At 43.9% G+C, this 21109-nt stretch overlaps 1 protein-coding gene across 1 annotated transcript in view; it reads right to left on the bottom strand.

Moving 5' to 3' along the window:
- MAP3K2 (mitogen-activated protein kinase kinase kinase 2) overlaps nt 1-21109 on the bottom strand; it is a 409487-nt gene that overhangs the window by 132582 nt on the left and 255796 nt on the right. Inside the window, exons 11-12 of the mRNA XM_086954496.1 lie at nt 14835-14927; nt 8399-8605 (exon numbers count right to left, since the gene is read on the bottom strand). Of these exons, the coding sequence (XP_086810622.1) occupies nt 8399-8605; nt 14835-14927 (300 nt within the window). The remainder of the gene's footprint in view (nt 1-8398; nt 8606-14834; nt 14928-21109) is intronic.

Here is a 21109-nt window from a genome sequence, read left to right as displayed (position 1 = left end):
TTTGTATTTATTTTCTACAGGCCCCAATCCCCTTATCCTACCCTGCTGGAAGATGAATGCTTTAATCAACGCCTCTCTGAAGCCATGGCCTCTTATTTTGTGGAAAACCATGTCACTGCTAGCTCCCATTTGATGGAATGGAACGCCTTTAAAGTGATAATCCGAGGACAATGTTTAGAGCAGGTAGTGGGGGCTAGACGGGAGATTACCCGGGAGGACTCCATAGAGGTTCAGATTTTGGCACTGGATAGCGAGATGGAGGGTGGGGCTGCAGTGCAGGGTCGACTGACAAAAGTGAGGAGCCTCTGTAACGCTACATGGAATAGGCTACAGACTTTGGACTACCGAACATACCAAGAGCGGCAACATGTGGAGGGGAGTACAGTGGGGAGGGGAGTGGAGCGGGGAGGCTGCTGGCCTGCGTTAGCAGAACAGACAGCAGGGGAACTCCAATTCCCAGTATCCGTGACAGGGAGGGGCATATAAATGCTCCCCGACGGACATTATTGATTCCTTTTGAGAGTACTATGAGAATCTCTACGGGCCACTGGGAGAATTACAGGGAGAGGATATAATGGAATACTTAGAAGAGGTAGGATTGCGAGGTTTAGACCAAGACTCCCGAGACACGCTGGCACTGCTGGTGAAGGCTGGGGAAATTAGAGTGGCCATCAAGGAGATGGCGCGGGGAAAACACCTGGGCCAGACGGCCTCCTGGCTGAACTTTACTCCTCCTTCCTGGAAATCTTGGCCCTGAGGCTGGAACGGGTCTATGCGACCGCGCTACAGGAGAAGCAATTACCAGCGTCAATTAGCGAAGCAATGGTGATTCCCCTACCAAAGACAAAGAAAGATGTAGCCGAGGCGACGGAATTTTGGCCCCTGTCCATGTTAAACGTTGATTTTAGAATCCTAAGTACGGCATTGGCGACTAGGCTTCTACCACTGATGCAGAGGCTGGTCCATACAGACCAAAGCGGTTTCATCCTGTCACGCTCCACATCCGATAATTTGAGGTTATATCATGTCATGTTTCATAATGACTTGGGGGACTATCCTGAAACTGAAGTAGTAGCGGTAGACCTAGAAAAGGCCTTCGATTTGTTAAGATGGGACTTCATGCTAGCGGTTATGGGGGAAATGCAGATGGGAAATGGCTTGTCTCAATGGGTCCGCCTTCTGTATAAGGCACCTAGAGCACGTGTGCGCACAGGCGCTGCGGTCTCTACCCCTTATTCTATATATAGAGGAACCAGTCAGGGTGCCCTCTGTCGCAATTGCTCTTCGCTCTGGCTATGGAGCCACTAGTGGAGCGATTTAGGCTGGAAAGTGAGAGGCTTGGGGTGGCTCTTGACGGGACACACCATATAATATCTTTATACGCCGACAACGTACTAATCTACCTGCAAAATGGGTCATGCGGTATTCCGATTGTATTGCGGATTTTTGAGGATTTTGCTAAGCTCTCTGGTCTACATATAAATAAATCGAAAACTTGTGTGTTCCCATTGAGCCCTGCCCTCGACAAACCGTTGGATATCCCGTCAGACCTGGAATGGGCATCAACCTCATTCCAGTACCTAGGAATACAGGTTTACCACAGTCAGGTGGACATCCTTGAGGGGACCCTTGGTGGTGCCCTGAGAGCTTTACGAGCAAATGTCTCCTTTTGGCGCTCCCTCAAACTGCCGGTAATAGCCAGGGGGGCAATGTCCAAGATAGTGGTGCTGCCACAATAGTTATAAATTTTCGTCAACCTGCCTGTGGTAATCCCTAGGAGTTGGTTTCACCCCTTGGATACTTTATGGAGAGATTTAATATGGGATGGTGGACGCAATAGGGTTTCTCTGCAAACGCTGCAACTTCCATTAACGGGGGGTGGGTTAGGTGCTTCTGACCAGCCACCTGGCGCAGCTCCAGTGGCTGGCCAGGTGGCTGGCGGAGAGAGGGCTTGATACATTATCACTGCCGGTTAGTACTACTCAAGTGGCCTTGCTCCCTAGAATGCTCAACCGTCGCCAGAAGTTCAAATGTATGGGGACTTTGCGCTCAGTGGCAGGTGGACCTCTTTGAGAGGACCCTTGGTGGTACCGTGAGAGCTTTACAGGCAAATATTGCCTTTTGGCGCTCCCTCAAACTGCTGGTAATGGCCAGGATGGCATGTGGATAGATGCACAGCGAGATCCAAAGAAAGGCAGCTTTACACACCAAGTATTCCTCTTATGGGATTCCCGCAGGTAGGGATGGGTCTCCATTTTACGCAGCGCCAGTTGCAGGGCTGGGAGGAAGCAGGAGTGTTGACGGTTGGGGACGGTTATCTAGATGGCACGCTGCTCCCGTTGGAAGACTTTATGGAATATCAGGACTTACCACAGGGACAGTTTTTAAACTACCATAAGATACGGGAAGCACTGGCTGAGCAGTGTGGAGGTGGCACGGTAGAACCTGCCACTTATGCGGGCTTTCATGCAATGGTAACATTGGGTACGGCGGGCCACCTGGTGAAATGGTTTTACCTAGCAATAAGTGAAATGACTACCCGGCCTATGCATCGAGTGACGGAAAGATGGGAGGGCACCCTAAATAGACAGCTGACTGAGGAGTGGCAAAAGGTCCTGCGAGGCCCAAAAAAGTGTTTAGAAATGCAGCTTTTAACCTCCTACAGTTCAATATCCTACATAGAACTTAGCTTACCCCACACAGGCCGAATGTAGTATATAGTAGGGAAGATTAGGAGAGCGCCAGATGCTTATTACTTGATGCCAACTATGATCATATGGTATGGTCATGCCATGGGCTTAAAGATTACTGGAAAAGGGTAGTTGACACTGTCAACAGGTTCTTGGGGCGCAAGTTAGTACACTCCCAGGAGGTGTGCCTTCTGGGTCTCTTGCCAAGACCTAAAACCAAAAGAATGGGCCACAGGTTTGTGAATCTGGCTTTCCTCTTGGCTAAGAGACAAATAGCTCTTAGGTGGAAGGCGCCGTTAAGTCCCTTGGTGGTAGATTGGGAAACCGATGTGTCCCGTTGGGCTAGAGCAGAGAAGGCCCTGATAAGGGAGGATACCGTGGGTGGACATACTGCATGGGATACACGCAACACACCGGATCAGGAGACACAGGCAAGCAAGACCGACTGATAGACCAGGGTAGGCACTCAACCCCTAATGACTAACTGACAAGCTTGGCGAGATTGAGTCCTGGGAGAGCGGACTGGGATAGCCCCCTATCTATATCAAGACGCTGCTAAGATGCCTCTCTCGATCCATCTGTTGCTGATCCCTGCCCTTAATTATAGTGGGCTCTCTTGGTATTCCACTCTTCCTCCCCCTCCTCTGGTGGCCCCCGACAGACTAGTAGCACTAACCACATGGCCTTTGTTAATGAAGATAACGTGTAGTTGTTAGTTAATGACAAAGTTTGTAGATGCGATGTTAGTGTTCCCTTTTATTTTAGTTTACTTTAGCTGTTTGTTTCTTTATCTCTTCTTTATTTTCGGAATTATTATATGGCCGTCACATATGCGCTCTAAATATACATGTGATGTTTAGTGTTGATAATAAACCTAGCCACTCACCTTTATACTCGCTGCCATAGGGAAGGGTCTATGTATCATTAACGTGAAGCTAGAAGCAATGAGCATGTTGGACAAAATAACCATGATATTAATGCCGTAGAGAGCTGATAGCTTGATTCAGAAGTGCATAAATAATGTGATAGCAAGAGAGAATGATGGAAACTAAATTTGCGATAACATCATTGCTGCAGATATGAAAATATACGGAATGTAGAAAAGTTACTTTGTTTCATAAATGGCAATAAAACAGATCTTTAAAAAAAAGTATTAGGATCCTTTTTAATTTTTTTATATATGTACACTAGACAATGTGCCCGTCCCACTTGACCGAATAATCCAGGCAGTAGTGTTTGGTGAACGTGTGCAGAGAAGCCCACGTTGCTGCCTGGCAGACGTCCAGGACTAGGACTCTGCGTGCCAACACAGTGGCTTTAGCCTTAGTCCTGGTGGAATGAGCACGCAAGCCCTCAGGGGGGTGCTTCTTGGCCAATGCACAGAAGATTTTGATGCAGATCATGATTCGCAGGGAGACAGTCCAGTTCTGCACAGCCTTTCCCTCCTTTACTCCAACATACCCCACAAACAGTTGGTTATCAACCCAGAAAAATCAGTTTGAGTTTAATCGGTTCTCACAGCAGAGCCCTGTCAAAGGGGAGCAAAAAGGGGGTCAACATGTTTTTCTGCACAGCATCCCACAAACTTGCCTCAACGGTATGCGTATGCCATTTTAGTGGAGGGACGCTTGGCTGCCAAGATAACACTGCAAACTTCGGGTGGAAGGTCGAAAGCTGTCAACTGTCTCTGCTCAATCTCCAAGCATGAAGGCAGTGCGTTTACAGGTTCGGGTGGAGAACCTTCACTGCTGCTGCGACAGAAGATCCTTCCAAAGGGGCAGCCTGATTGGTGGATTGAGGGCCATGCTTGGGATTCCAAACTTTCCGAGCCCTGTCCAGAGCCTCAAGGATGACTTGGACCCAGTCGTTCATGATCTTCGAGAACTCCGGGCAGGATTTATCAGGCGCAAAGGTGTGCAGGAGGCCTCAGCTCCACCGGAGACTAAAACCGTTTCAGAGCGAAAGCCAACTTGGAAACTACAGCAAGAAGTACTGCTGACATTGCGAGTTCTCTGCAGTGGCCAACAGATCCAACCAAAGTTCTCTCCCCATTGCTGAAAAAGACCTGGCACTACCTCCGAATGGAGTGTCAATCATGATCTGCTGGACTTCATCGGTTGAGTTTGTCCGCCCTGGCGTTCAGAGAGCCTGCCAGGTGTTGACCCACTAGCGAAATGCCCTGACGTTCCAGCCATGTCTAGAGACGCTGAGAATTAACTGGATCTGACTTTTCCTCTGGGTTAGTCTGAAGAGATTCAGCGGGATTATGAGGTGGGATTTTGCTTGGAGAGATGTGCTCTGGCAAAATTGAGGATGAAAGTAACCCTTTTCCTGATATAGGAACGAGTCGACAGAATGGATGTCAACAGGTCAGTCGCTGTCAAGGCATTGTAGACTCTATGTCAACGAGAACACCAAAGGTGTAGTAAACCGGAGAGCTGTTAGTGATTTTACCTGGTTTGTCTTAGGAAAAGTTGGAAAGAGCATAGTTGGTATTAAAGGCTTGTTCTTCAATATGTCGTGCTAAGTTGAAGATGAGGAAGGCCAGTGTGATTTTTAGAGCCTTTATTTGGACCTTTTCCTACAGATCAAAGCATTTATCCTTTGAATATGCTTCAGTGGTGCTTTAAAACCCTCCACATAGCACTGGTAAGTATTTTTCTCTTGTACAGGAGGATCTCTTGGTTTCGATTTTTAAAGTCATATCAGCAATCCTACCTGACAGTCACTGTAGAAAGCAGCAGAAAAATGTCTGTATATTTTAGTCGTCTGGTTGTGATCAAGATAGAGGCAATATGTGCACATCATGTCAAGATTAGTAAAGTCCTCATTTTAACACATTACGTACAGTCTTTGAAGAGGTTTCCTTCAAAAAATGTATTTATGTACCTGATATAGGGGTGGTTGTAGAGACTGAATCCAACACAATCCAAGGAAAGGCACAGAGAAGGATTTAGAATAAAGTGATTTATCGATTTGAAAATATGCAAAGCTCTACAACCTTCTTTCCAATAACATGCACTAGAAATCTGAGGCGAGAGGACCACTGGGATGGGTGGAGGTCAGGACACTCATTTCAAAGGCTGGACACTGAATCTTTTCACTATAGTGACACTTATTTAAAAACCTTTCAGGCTGTTATGTTCTGCACTGCTATTCTACAGTTACCACGTGACTTCCACATCAGTGACAGGAAATGATTCAAGCATGTGAATTTGTGAAAGATACAATTCTGGAGAACCAATATTAGTTATATGTTTGCTTGGAATACCAACTGACGCTTGTCTTAAATTCATTATGCAGACTTCTGTTTATGTGGCTCAATGCTACACTACTGCCTGTATCGGAGGCTGCCTGAAGGGCACAGGCCTACAATCTTGTTACGACATTTACAAATGAATGGCTTGATAGTTTCCAACAACACTGCAAACCCCAATAACTTCATAGTCTTTAGAACTTCAGACCAAATTAGTCCACAAACTACATGAACATCTTGACACTACATGAAGTTTTGGTCTCTTAGCGCTGCAATTTTTGGAAGGAATATGTACATGTTACTTTGTGGACGAGCTTTGCAGTCTCTAGTGTCTCAGTTCTTTTAAGGAATTATCATCTGGAGTAACATTCTTCTTAGATAAATAGTCCTTTGGCTATGCAGCACACAGGCAACATGTTGTCTCTAAACATTGCAGCCCTGCGGGGAGGGCAGAGGTGCCTCTTTTTTAGGCTGTCCTTTGGTATTTGGATGTCAAGGCAATGTGGAACTATTATCATTAAGTGCCATAGCCTTATGACAACGCAGTTGGCTGATTCATAGCCCCGTGGAGCCCTTATTCAACGGAGGTTGGCCTTCTCAGAATATGGCCATGCTTACAATACAAAACATTATGTTCCAGCCTTTCGGTTGTAAGAAGGTATCTGGTTTATTGTACCCCTAACATCCAGTTGAGCTCAAAGGCCACAGGCAGAGAGATATTTAAGGCGTTGAGGCCTTTTCAACATGTAGGACTCTTTCAATGTTGAGGACACATCTGATGTTTAGGGCATCCACTTGGTAGATTTAGTGATCGAATAGCAGTATTGGTGCGGTATCTCAAGTGCCATACAAAATAGAACAATGCCTCAAAGGGATATACTTAAGGTATCTAAACTGAGGCCAGATAAAATTGAATGAGTATAGGTCGTTCCTGGTCGTTTTTGCTGTGCTGCCCTTAAATCAAGGCTAGAGAACAGTTGCACTCTGAAAGGTATTCATTAGCCTCACAGCAATGTCTGTTGATATTTTTCCTTCATTTTTGTCATAACTACAGGCACAAAAAGAATTACAAGAGTAAAGAAATTGGGGAACGTAGACAACAATTACACACTGCCTGGAATGAATGCTCAACACTGAATGTTCAACATAAATGCTCAACGTTTTAATCAAAATTCAACAGACCTCTTTAATTACCCTAACTATCCAGCCAATGATGCAAACAGTGATGAGATCAATAATATCACTTAAGGGCATCAGTGTTGTTATGAGTGAGGTCATGAGGGGTGCACTGCTGGGCCATGAGTTGTGGTACGTACAGCTTCCTATAATAGGAAATGTTGAGTCCTTTAGAGGTTTTGCATTATAATCACTGTTAATTTATAACAGCTTCTCCCTTTCAGGAAACTGGTCAAAACCTGGCTGTTCCCTAAAAATTAATTGCCAATTATTCAACTGTTCACTCCCAATGCATCTGTTCTTAAGAGTTATCTCAGCGCCAGGATATCTGCAAGGTGACAGTTGCGCTTTACAAATGTTTTAAATAAATACATAATAAATAAATAATTTATGACCTGAGGTGTAAGCAATTCTTGTATTCAATGCTCAACTATTTTCTACTGCATTTTCATTTATTGTTTGGTAAAAGATTAAAAATAAAGGCAAAGTGCTGCATTATCCATGGCCTTTTTCTTCTCAATAAGTGCTTGGGGATAATTACACAAGGTTAAAACAGGATTTGTTTTTAATACTTATGAGGTATGAAGTGTGGCCATATGTAAACTAAATAAAGCTTGCCCTATTTTACACAAAACTGGCCCACAAGAAATAAATGTAGATAGCTAGAAAGTTAGCTATACACTTTTTCTATGTATTAAGAAATCAAACCCAGAGTCTGAGAAAGAAATCCTTAATCATTCAGCAATGCTCTTACAGTTCAGATCTAGCAAGATATCAGACAAATGTAAATATCACACTATTTGTAACCTATAATCAGAAATGCCCAACACTTCTTAAAAGATTTCAGATATTCTGTGGAAGTATGTGTATCTTTTTAAAAACACAAGAGGGAGAGAGCACGAGCTGGCACCAAATACAAGGTGTTAAAGAAGGTTACACATGGGACTCCCCGAAAGTGATTTTATATTGCCCTCAATTATTTTCTAAATTTTTTGTGGAACATTCCATGGAACAGCAAAATGGATAAGCTATATAATTAAAGAAAGTTTTTAAAAAGACAAGGCATGCTAGATACAAATTATTTAATTAAAGTATTTACATAAAACAAGTTTTGGAAACCCAGTACTGTTTTTCAGTTTTAAAATGTGTTTATAATTATTTTCCTTAGAAATGCTCATAAAACCTTCTGAAATAGTACAGGTAGCCTCAATCCTTATATCCCAAACCACCAATTTCAAATGTTTGGTCAATATGTTAACTACCACTTCATACATACATCGGCTTGGTGGGCTGATGTCCATGACGGTCAGAGTTGGATTGTCTATGTCACTCCCTCTTCTCCTCAATCGGTTATCCTCATACTCTGGACTGAAAATACTGCTTCCACTGCTTGTGCTCAAGGAGTGATCGGTAGGGCTGAAACTAACTGGAGACCGGAAATTGTTGCCATGGGTTCTCCTTGCTCTTGGAAACGTTTTTCGGCCTGCAAGGGAGATGAGTTGGAAAATAATTTGCACGAAAAAAGCATCAAAGAATAAAAGGCTTTTAACTGAAAAATAAAAAAGTTAGAGAATTTGTTTTTTTTTTCTTTTCAGTTAGTGGCAACTTAAAGACCTGCTAGCTTTTTAAATCTGAGCTCCCACAATAGATCCAAAGGCCTGAAGACACTCTTGATGTCTGACATCTTGACAGTTTTTTTAAGTTATGTATAGATGCGGTGCATCAGGTTTTAGTTTTATATTCAGCTGGTAGTCAGAAGGGAACAAGAAGCAATGGCAGACAAATGATACATCTGTTTCTCAAAAGTGAACTGCACTGAAAACAGAAGGATAGGTATACATAGGTATAAATGCACCTATAAAACTAAACAACCCAAGCCTGTGGTCTAGATGGTACAGTCAGCTGCATAAGCCACTGGAAAAAAGAAGATACATTCATGGTTTATACTCTTTTTTTATAACGTTATTTATTGATTTTATGAGTGCAAGCAGCAGATAATGATACAGTACATCAGGGAAAGGCCCCCACCAACAGGCATATTAAAGAACCGCAGCATAGGGCCCCGGCATGTGTATTCGGTATCCCACCAGCACTCGCCCAGGATACCCTATTTATCGTTCAGTGCAATGTGGATTCCGTAACTATTAGTGCTTTCACCAGTTGAGAACCCCGTGTCTTCATCTTGCACATGATCCTTTCCACGCTATCCCAGACCCCAACCGGGTTGGAATTATCACCGGTTTAAGGATTACACATACTGTCTATTACGACTTGGCTCTGAAGAGTCAGAGTTAACGGTTTTCTGACAAAACAAGTGTCGGCTGGCTGGTCTTTTTGCCAACAAGCATTAAAAGAAACAAGAAAACTACGGTGACCATTGTCCTTTTGTGCATAATATGAACATACTATGTTGGTGACTTTGTGTGCACAGGTCTTTCGCAAATGTTCATGGGTTTGGTGTTCCAAACACTAAGTAAGGGGTTAGTAGGGTCACCCCTTTCCTGTTAGCACCATAACAGTTGGTTCTATGTCCATTTGACAGCCGTTTATCCTGCAGAGCGCCATTGGTCCCTTTACACTAAAAACCCTTCATTCTGGTATAACTCTTAAAACTATTTTTATTCAACTATAACACATGGTGATCTATGAGTTTAAATTCTTGTATATTGTTTTGATTTCTAAAAATCTAGTCCCACACTATATCCCCCAAAAAAGCATTTGAATGATTGCGCTCGCTACCCGGAGAGTGAAGTGCAAAAAGGTGCAGTTAGCTCAGTTTGTGGAGTTGTGGCAGGACACCAGAGTCAAATGTTCCCTGGCGCCACAGTTGGCCCAGCTTGAACTGAAGCCCTCTGTACAGGGTCAGGCAAGCCAAAAGTACAAACCATGGAGGGCGTGGCAGAGATGGCGAGCTGGGAGGCTGCTATTCCTCGTGGCTCCACGCTCCGATATCCCCTTCTGGTCCGATTTAGATCACTTTCACCCCGGTTTCGCGTGAAACGGTGCCGGGTGGACTGCAGGAGCATCAGGAGCATGGTGTGGAGTCCTGCCGACCCGTGGACTCTTGGCAGTGCTTAGGGACAGTCCTAGGCCTGCTGCAGCGACATGGCGGCTGCATGAGGCGGATGCTGGGGCGGCTGTGACGGGTGCACATGGGAGCTATTGCCGCTGTGGAATCGCCGCGACCGGGTGCTGGCTGGCCTGGAGAGACCGGAGGCACAGTGCTGAAGAGCCTCGCGAATGTGGGAACCCAAGAGTGGATGGAAGCTGGTGAGAGGCCCTGCAGAGGTGGTCGCGCAACTCACGGCCCAGGCGTCCGGGCCTTCCAGCTTGGACCTGACCGGCAGCTTCGGTGCGCCCCTAGGCAGCAGGCGGGGGCTCTGCCCTGTGATACGCCCCCGGGACTGTGGCCGGGAGCAGTGTGCTGGCAGGAGGTGCCGTGAGCAGCGGTGCCCAGGCTGCGGCGCCGGCATCTGGAGGAGTACTGGCGCCCTCCTGGGATTGGCGTGAAAATCGACACCGCGGCTGCTGGGCCTATAGGGGCGTAGGAAAGAACGTTTCTCAGACTAGTGGTTAATTTAGGCTTTATTGGTTTCTGACACCCGTAGGTCAGTCCCCCATTTCCTTTACTAGACAATTTTCTTTAAATAAGGTTATTGTGGAGCACGGACCCCAAATACATCTTTAGCAAAACTAACAGACCATGTTAAACTCAGACACAGCTTTACCTGATGTCAGGCGCTTGTTAGGCTTAAGTGGAAGTGCGCTAACCACAACCTCACAGACACGCCCGCGGGGAGGGGGGTGTGGTGAGGGTGGGGAGGGGAAGGGCTCCAAAATGTAAGCAGTGGTTAAACGATCTCATACATTTTCAGGACCAACTGCATACTTATGCTGAACTAATGCCACCTACAAGTCGCCCAGGAGACATCTGGGCCCCTCTGCAAACCTACCTCCTGAAGCACACTGAAACCGAGGGAACACGCCCAGATCGGATATCGGAGGGGGCGGACGTACAGGAGGGAGAGAGACAGCTGGAGGTAGTAAACTCATGAAGGGAGAGAAGAGGTGCATTGTCCTCTAACCACAATTTGCGGGATTGGGGGAGGGCGAGGGGAAGGGATGGTGACACGTGACGGAGGTATGAGCTGGTGATGGTAGACACAGACAGAGACCAGTAACAATAAGAATATGGCTTCATTAAGTTTTGGGGATGGTTATGTTTGGTTGAGACCTGTTTAGTTAGCTGATGAATCTGCATGCCCTCCTGACGCGGCCGGCCCGGAGGGGGTCGGGGGTTGTAGACGGCTTGCTATGTTTATTCCCCTACTCCCCTGATGTGTAATATACTATGATGCAGTGCCGGCCCAATGGGATGTAGACACCCTGCTGTGTTAGATCTGCAAAAAGTCAATAAAGGTCTTGTTGAAAACTTAAAATAAATAAATAAATAAATAAAGGAAGTCCGGCAGGTCAGAAAGGACAAAATGCCCATCTCTATGGACCTGACTGTCCAGGCAGTAGTGCTTTCTGAATGTGTGCAAGGATGCTCACATTACTGCTTGGCGGATGTCGAGTGCTAATGTAGTGGTCACAGCTTTTGCTCTGGTGACATGAGCATGCAAACCCTCACGGGATTGCTTCTTAGCCACTGAATAGCAGATCATGATACAGAGCATATTCCATCTGGAGATGGTCCGCTTCTGCACAGCCCGTCGTTTCTTTGCTCCAATATATCCCATGAAGAGTTAGTCGTCCACCCAGAACTCTTGTGTGCAGTCAAGGTAGAACAAAAGCGCTCTTTATGGGTTGTGCCAGTGAAGTCGCTCCTCTTCCTTGGAGGGATGCTTGTAAATAGCAGGGAGAGTGATGGATTGGCATACGTGAAAGAAAGTGTCAATTTTTGGTAGAAAGGAAGCTTTTGTACGTTGATATTGTAGTAGAGTGTCTTGGGTGATATAGCTTGAAGCTCACTGAACCTCCAGGCAGATGTTATAGCCATGAGAAAGGCCGGAAAGTGAGGACTAGACTGAGAACCCACTGGGATATCATGAAAGGGTCAGGTGGAAATAAATGTTACAAACCTCTCAAGCATCTATTTACAATAGGGGATTTGAAGAGAGATGGCTGGTCAGGCAACCGCATAAAAGAAACAATAGCAGAGAGATATCCCTTTAGAGTACCCAGAGCAGAGCTCTGCAGGACAAGAGTAAGGATGAAAAGGAGAACACAAGAAAAGGGGGAAGAAGGAGGATCGATCAGTCTTTCTGTACACTATGCCACAGATTTTCTCCAATGGCAGGCGTACATTGTCTTTCTGGGGGGACGCCTGGCTGGCAAGATAACGGTACAGACTTTAGGAGGAAGGTCGAAAGCTGCCAACTGTTGCTGCTCAATTTTCACGCAAGAAGGTGAAGAGTTGACAGGTTCAGGTTGAGGACACTCCCCCGGTGCTGCAACAGAAAATCCTCGTGAAGAAACAGCCCGATTAGTGGATCAATGACCATGCTTAACAGCTAGGGATACCAAACTCTCCGTGCCCGGTCTGGAGTCACAAGTTCCTGATCTTCTTGCAAACTCTGGGCAGGAGTGGTATGGGCGGAAAGGCGTATAGGAGGCCTGAGCTCCACTCAGGATGAAAAGCAACTCCGCCTTCGAAACCCCAGCACGCAGAATTCTTAACATTGCGCATTCTTGGCAGTGGGATTAGATCTAACCAAGGCTCTCACCACTGTTGAAAGAGGCCTTACACCACCACCACCACCCGCTGGTGGATACGCCATTCGTGATCTTCTAGGCATCTTTGGCTGAGTTTGTTCGCTCTGGCAGTCAGAGAGCCCTCAAGGTGTTGAACCACCAGGGATATGCCTGCTGTTCCAGTCACAGGGCACATGACCTCTTGAGAAAGGGTCCACGACCCCACTCCAGCCTGTCTGCTGCAGTACCACATGGCAGTGGTGTTGTCTGTGAATATCTGCACTAGCCTTCCCTTTCAATGCCTATCAGCTCGCTCTGAGCTACAACAGGTTGATGTGGAGTCCGGATTCTGCCAGAGATCAGAGTCCTCAGATTTCCTCCTCTGCCAGATCCCCACCCCATTTCCAATCAGTGACTGACTGTATCTTTGTCTTTGACACTTTATAGCACTTTGCTGCATATGGATTATGTTGTCTCTATATACATCTCTTGTATATACCTATATAATAGAGTAATAATCAAGGTTTCTGGGAAAAAAGACCATATGGATCATACAAGTGATTTGTCTATAAAGGATGTCTCTCACTTTGTTCTGCTTTTCAGTTTTTAGTTCTTGCCCTCAATTGGTGGAGAAAAGTGTTGGACATATAGGAATTCTAAAACTATAATAGTAACTGCAAGCATAACCAAAAAGAATAGGTTTGTTAAATGCAACAGGATGTCTTCTATGCAACACACAATTTTGAAACCTTCCACACAGACAATCTAATAAACTGTGAGTAGTAAACAGGAATGTATATTCTTTCTAAATGTATTTAACAGAAGGTTCAAATGTGTAAGCCATTCAAGTATTAAGGCCTAGCATGTCTTTAATTCTTCACAGATTAATTGATGGTAACTTGGCTACGAGTACTTAAAAAAAAAAACAGAACTGTACATATCTATACTAAAAAAAGTCAATATAAACAAGTCACCATTTCTCTATAAAAACAAGTCAGGATTATGAATCTAGTGGTAAGAGTGGCCCACTCCAATGGCTAACAAGAGGGACTACACACAAGCTCCCCATACGTATGGAATGGAAGCAACCATAACAATGGACAACAGCAAAGAAGTTCTAACATCGCCGGGAACAGTTTACAACCAATTGGCACAAAACCACAGGCCTGAAAAGCTTGCACTTCTTTCTTTCAAGATGTTCCTTCACAAGATGGAAAATGCGTATTTAACTTTTTTCTTTCTCAACTCCTGAAAATAGATGTAATTAGGTTTTCTTTTTTATCAAGAAACAGAAGATCACCTTTAGAAGCGTAGTCCTTCTTTCCTATGCTGATCTTTAGTGACAGAAAACAAAAGATTAACAAAGAGGTCAACTAAAGACCAAAAGAATCCATATATTAAACCGCCATCCCAGTAACTTCAATAGAAAAGGAGAAGCATATGAAGCAAGAATCAGGACATATGCTTAGCCCCAGCAGGCACTCTTTGCATCAGATCTACACACTGCAATGATTTGACCACTGATGTTTCGAGGTTCAATACCATGCCTCACCAAATCAGAGATCTTTATTGCTGCTCCATTATGTAAAATAGACTAGCACATGGCCTATCTGGAAGGTACAGCCCAAACTGTGAGATCCAGTTCGACTTTCAGTAGGATGTGGTTACCCTGAAAACGTGATGCAGTGAATCACCTTTTACAAACATTTGCACATTCACAAAAAAGATTCTACCTTTCTGTTTTAGAATTCCCAGAATAAGGCAACATCATAACGTTCAGCAAACTGGTTCGAGATTTCTCATATTGTTTTAACAGTGGCAAAGAGAGTTACTACTTTGTCCTCCTTGCCCCTTAAACATTTTTAAAAATGAGAACACATTAGCAATCTATGAGAATAAGAAATAAGATTTCATTTTTAAAGCCACAAGCAATAACTGCATCTTTGCCAAACTCGCAAACAATTGAGGTCTTCTAATGATTAATACATGTAGCACAATGTCGGACAATTTCTCACCATCATTGTAGTCCTGGTGATGATATGGAATATGATACCTGCGAGGATATGTTCCTCCTTTGCCAAATTTCTCAAAGACAGGGCTATCGTAGTCTATTGGGAATGAAGACAGACAATAACAATGTTGCACTAGTGAGCGTCATAGACAAAATATACAGTTCATAAGTACAATTATACAGAACAAGCGTTTTGGCAAAGACCATTATCAGACCGAAACACTCCATACTTAAGAGCACAATTTTGGAACATTTCATCCAGGAATTGATGACTACACATGAATCACTAGTCAATGTTTTTTTAATTGGCAAACTTTAAGACTCTAAACCTTCCAGTTGGCTTGGTAAGGTAGAACATGCTTTCTGACATGAAGAGCTCAGCTATGCACAGAAAGACGTGTATCTCCGAGCTAGTCAAAGGGGGCTGGGTAGAGGGGAAAGACTTGGTGGTGTCCTTAAGACTACTTGATTTAATTTCAATGAGAAGGGCGTTGCAGGAACGAGCTTCCGTTATGTGGTTATTAGTATGCCTGTAAGTTAGAGATAACATTAAATAAAAGAGCTGACTTTGTTTTATGAGGCCTGTAGGTTTAACATTTGGAAATATGTCAGTTAGCCAAAAATGTCTAGGGGTGTGGCATTTCATCAAATATCTAACCTGACCTTCAGAGAGTTTGATTCATAAAACTACTTGTACTGTAACACAATTCACTTGTCCTTTTGGTGCCATGTAGTGTGACGATAATTCAATTCAATTCAAATGATCTTTATTCGGAATTTGATACATCCATAAAAGTACATACAGAATGAAACACATTAAAACACATAAAAACTTGTAAAAAAGTTAAAAGCAAGATTTCCAATTGGGTTTGAGCAGCATATATAACATAAGGTGCATAATAAGGAGGAACATTAATCTATTAGTATATGTAGTCGTAAATTTCAATGTAACCACTCCCAATAATCATACAGATCCAAACATACGCATAGTTGATTCTCTGTACAGTTTATATCAGAATGATAAAGTGCAATGTGCATTCAATGGCCGTTATACATGTTCCATACTTGCCCTTGATCTCACGCAGACTTTTATAAAATAACTTACAGTATATATAACCTCATCTGTTGACAGCATTTGTAGGAATCTCAATGCCAGATTAAAGTCCCTTAGGTTATATTTGCGGAGAATCGGCATTAAATATTGACGGGTATATAATTTATAATGGCCACAGAAAAGAAAATAATGCAACAAACTTTGTTTCCCTCCTTCAGAGCAGGGGCAATCCAGCTCTTCTAAATTTTTGTTATAGCCAAGGGGGAAGCTTAGTAGATTAACGATACTTCCATCCCGGAACCTGAACAAAAGGCTCCGGTTCCATCTTCCGGTTGGGATTGACAAGTATCTACAGGGCTTGTTTAGGTTATCATTGCCTGAATCAGAAACTTGAAAATATTTAATAACAACAGGTTTCACCAATTCAGAACTCATTCGTTCCTCCTTATATAGGTCAAGCAATGCCCGCTTTACCTTATTCTTGTGAGCGGGGACAATAGTATTGGGAGAGCTGAACAAAGAGCCATGTCCCACACTCAACAGGCTATTCTTGACAGCATTTAACCAGGGTATATGGTGGGATTTTTCGTATAATAAGCAGTCTGAAATTATGCTGCGCGTTAGGGAAGCTGCTGGATTTGACCATATTTTTATCCAAAAAAGCGCGGGCCTTGACCTAATAAAATCAGCAATATATGACAACCTGAGTTCTTGGTGACAAATAAATGTGGGCGCACAGGGAACTCCCCCCAGCACCCTTCTACAAAATCTATTTTCCTCCAGCTGTAGAGACGTGCTGTTACAATAACCCCACACTTCTGCTCCATATGTCCCAGTTGGTTGGCATTGGGTGCGATAAATATTGAGCAGGGGGGTAATGACATCGGCCAGTTTCGGTTGTCGGAGAGATAAAATTGAGTTGATTGACTTGCCAATTTTATTTCTCGCATAGGCAGCATGAGGCTGCCATGAGCCTGTGTTGGAAAATAGTAACCCTAGATAGGGGAAAGTGCTAGTGCATTTTAATACATGGTCACCTGATTTAATTGAGGTAATGTTGTACTTTTTAGGTCCACAGTTCATAATGAAAGATTTTTTTAAATTGGTATTTAAGCCCAGATCGGACATAAAAGCAACAAACCCTGTGATTAAAGTACGTAAAGCATTCGGAGTACACCCCATTAATACTGCGTCATCCGCATAGAGTAGGGTAGTAATGGGGGAGCCATTTATTATTGGTACATCCTTAGTGCTCTTGCTCAAAGTGCAGCTCAACCCATTAATATATAAGATAAAAAGCAGTGGGGCGAGTGCGCAGCCCTGTCTAACTCCTCTGCTAATAAAAATATCATCAGATAATTCGCCATCATTGTTAATACGTACTCTCGCCTTTAGATCCCTATGTAAATAAGAAAGAAAATATACCAGTGAGTCATCCAAACCATAATCAGGCAAAAGTGACCATAACCTAGAACGATTAACAAAATCAAATGCGGAACTCAGATCCATGAAACCTAAATAAAGCGGGGACTTTTTAACAATAGTGTATTTAGCCATAATCAAATTCAAATTAAGACATTGTTCGACAGTGCCCACATGGCTTCTAAATCCCAATTGACTGCAGTGTAGAACATTATTATCCTCAGCCCAATTCCTTATCCTTTTAAAAATTACCCTTCCAAGGACTTTTAGCGTATTATCGATCAGTGAAATCGGGCGGTAACAGGCAGGGTCCGACCTGTCACCTTTTTTGAATATCGGTACGATGACACTGTTCGACCAGGATTCAGGAATTGAGCTGTCAGTCAAATTATTAAATAAGTTGCATAATAGAGGGGCCCAAAAATTAATTTCAGATTTAATCTGGTCAATGGAAAGACCGTCCGGGCCGGGAGCTTTGTTACTAGCGCTCTCAAATATAGCATCCTCTACCTTGGGTAATGAAAAGTTCAGTTGCTCAGCGTTGTTAGATAGGGGGGCAATATCTAGAGAAGTGGCTGATATGGCATAGATTTTGGAAAAATGCTCTGCTCACACCTCGCCAGTTATATTACAATTGATTGGTTTGATGTTAGAACCAAAGGATCTGAGGGACTTGACTTCTCTCCAAAAACCTGTCGTGTCTTTTAATGAGGCAGTACGCGTGAGAGATTCCCAATGGTTAATCACTAGGGCCTCAGATCTAGTGCGTAACACGGATTTGTATTTTGATCTTAATTCTCTCACAAGTTGGGCGTCCCTAGGATTGATTTTTAGGGCCGCCCTCAGGTCCCTATTGGCCTTAGAGCAGGAGGAGTCAAACCAGCGAGGGCCATGGTCTATATTGGGCCTAGCTGGTTTAGAGGATTCTCTTTTAATAGCCCCACAAAGATTACCAAAGGCAACAACCAGTTCATCGCCTGGGCTAATGTGCGACAGACAAGTCTCTACTATCTTAGGGTGTTTTTTAATTACTCTAGCTAAAATATCTTTATTGTCCACCCCTTTCCAAATTAATCTTAGTCTATCAGTGGATAATGCCAGATTTTGTGCCCCAGTCTCTACTCTCGATGCAACCTTCGTAGTCTGTGGATTGTCTAAGTATATTCTAAGCGGATAGTGGTCACTATATGCGGAACAGATGACTTCTGCTTTTAAGATTATATCACTCAATGTCGGACAGATAAATATATAATCTATCGTGGTAGCGCAGCCCTGGCCTATATATGTAGGTGTTAATATATTGTTTGCACTAGAACCAGCAATTTCCATTGCATTTACTAAGTCACGGGAGGCTAGATGGTTTTTCAACTCTTCACCGTTTCTACATAGAGGACTATTGCGGTACATATGAGCATTAAAATCCCCTCCAATGCAAATGCCATCAAAGGGCCCATACTTCTGCCCCTCCACAATTTCATCAATAAAATTAAACAATAACAAAAAATTATCATTGGGGCGTGTAACAAAATCATTATTATAAAAATTAATTATACATAATTTCATCCTGTTGATGTACTTCATAGCCATAAAACATTTACCCGGTGTAGGAATCAGTTTGGTTTGTACCCCGGATTTTATTTTGGTCCAAATGGATAGACCCCCACTGGGGCGACCCATAGGTGAAGGAGAAGCCTTTAAATTATAGCAACAAAAACCCTCCATTGTAGGAGTGGTTGTGCACCAAGTCTCTTGTAGCAACAATATGTCACAGTTATTATTGACCCAGTCTGACCATTCTTTAATTTTCAGTTTAGAGTTAAGACCCGCTATGTTCCAACTTACAAGAGATAGTTCGAAATCCTGAAGCAATTGTCTTTGGTTCGTGGATTTTCCTCTCACTACAGTCCGTGGCAAGGGTTGTGGAACTTCCTGAGTTTCAGTGATTAATTCAACTGGATTAATCGATGAGGGTCAGTCTAGCATATCCAAATCTGACAAAGGTGCAAATCTATTAAACATATTGAATGGAAATGAAGCTGGCTGGAATTGTATAGGAGGTGGCTGAAAATGCATTGGTGGTGGTTGAAATTGCATTAAGGGTGGCCGAGGTTGCATTGGAGGTTGTCTGTAGAAGTAACTCAAAGGTAACATGATTGAAACCGTAGAAATAGCAGAGCAGTTACTACTTCTGTTGAGTAGATGTCTTACAGTACCAGGGTTTTTAAAATTGAGAACTATACAGTCACCTTCCTTGTCTTTGAGTAAGGGCCCAACCCAAGACACCCTGCGGGCCGATATAATCCCTCTTGAGATGTCGTATCCGACACCTTTGTGCTTAGTTAGCCAGTCTATACATTTGTTTCGCAGTTACACCCATGATTCCCCCTGATCCTCCCTCAACGGTGGTACTCCTGCAAGGACCAAAACAAAAGGGCAGGCATCCGGTGGCAAATGTAAGGCCTTGATGTTTAAAAGGCCTGCTTGTCCCTGCTTGCCCAGTACCTTTATTGTTAGCAGTAGTTGGTCTTATTGCTGTTGTAGGTTGGGTAGAGCCGTTATTATGGTTGGTGGCATTTTTGTTGATAACGGGAGGGACGGTTTTTCTAGGTGCAGGCGTTGGGAGTAGATTTGGGAAGTAAATTAGGTTTTGCCAAGTTCTTCCTCCGTTGGCGGGTCGGGGTTGAATTGTAGGTGGTACAATGGACGGTGGTGATGTTCCAGGGTTACTTGTGCCCCCACCCGGTAAGGTGGGAGCTTCCTGTTTCTTTAGTGACAGAGTGTTGCTTACAGATTCAAGTTCTTTTAAGAGACGGTCAGCTCTGATTTGATCCAAGATGACAGACCCCTTTCTTTTTACTTCTTCGTTTTTAACCAGGTTATCTAGTCTATCAAGTCTTTTAAAAACATTATTAAACTGGTTGATCATTTGCTTCTCTAGTCGATTAAAAATAGTGTCAACTATGGATTCTATAAGGTTCCCATTTTGTTTCGAGAGATGATAATTATCACCCATTAGTGTTGTTTGGGTCCATATCGTATTAGAAATCCCGCTTGAGTCAGTAGTGGTTGCGGTAGAAATATCATCCGTGACCACAAGGTCTTTATCCACAACATGAACAGCTGGTGCCCCAGTTGGTTTTTGTTTATTCCACAAGCTCTGAGGCGTAGGCTGGTTCTTGCTATTTAGAGGTTGTTTCCTTTTATTGGCACTTGGCTTGGCAATGCCTCTTTTGCGTTTTTCCCCTCCCTGTTTATTACTAGTTTCCATAGATCCCGGGATAGTAGCATCATCCTGGGAGGCTATTGTAATAGTGGGAACAGTTTCAGACAACAGGGATACGGGGGATGTTAATACCAGTGCCGATTTTGTAATGACAACAGCTGGTGATAATGGGATACCAGGGCTATTTGACAATGGTATCGGCTGTGTGATATTGTTAGTGCAGCTCATAGACATTCTTCTTTCAGTGTCGGCTATTTCGTTTGATACCAAGTTCAGTGCATTTTCAAGTAGGGATTCAAATGTAGCAGGGGGAAAAGGGAAGTCATCCTGTGTAACACCAGCATTAGCAGACTCCATAATAGGAGAGGAAAGTAAACTCACCGCGTGCGAATAGGCAATGTTAGAGGGGTGGCCCACCCGACCACTGCTGGCCACTGACGGCCACAGACGGCCCGCCCTCTGCCCGGGCTCTGCCCGGCGACGCCCGCGCGCGTCCCGCGACACGGAGGGAACGTCTGCCCTTCGTAGCGCCTCCTGGCGCGAAGAGTGCGGGAGGCAGGAAGTGCCCGCAAGGCTCGCT

The sequence above is a fragment of the Lissotriton vulgaris genome, chromosome 2_1 (genome assembly GCF_964263255.1).
Source record: "Lissotriton vulgaris chromosome 2_1, aLisVul1.2, whole genome shotgun sequence".
Classification (NCBI taxonomy): Eukaryota; Metazoa; Chordata; class Amphibia; order Caudata; family Salamandridae; genus Lissotriton; species Lissotriton vulgaris.
Note: the sequence above shows the minus strand (reverse complement) of the source record. Positions and strands in the feature narration are given on the sequence as shown.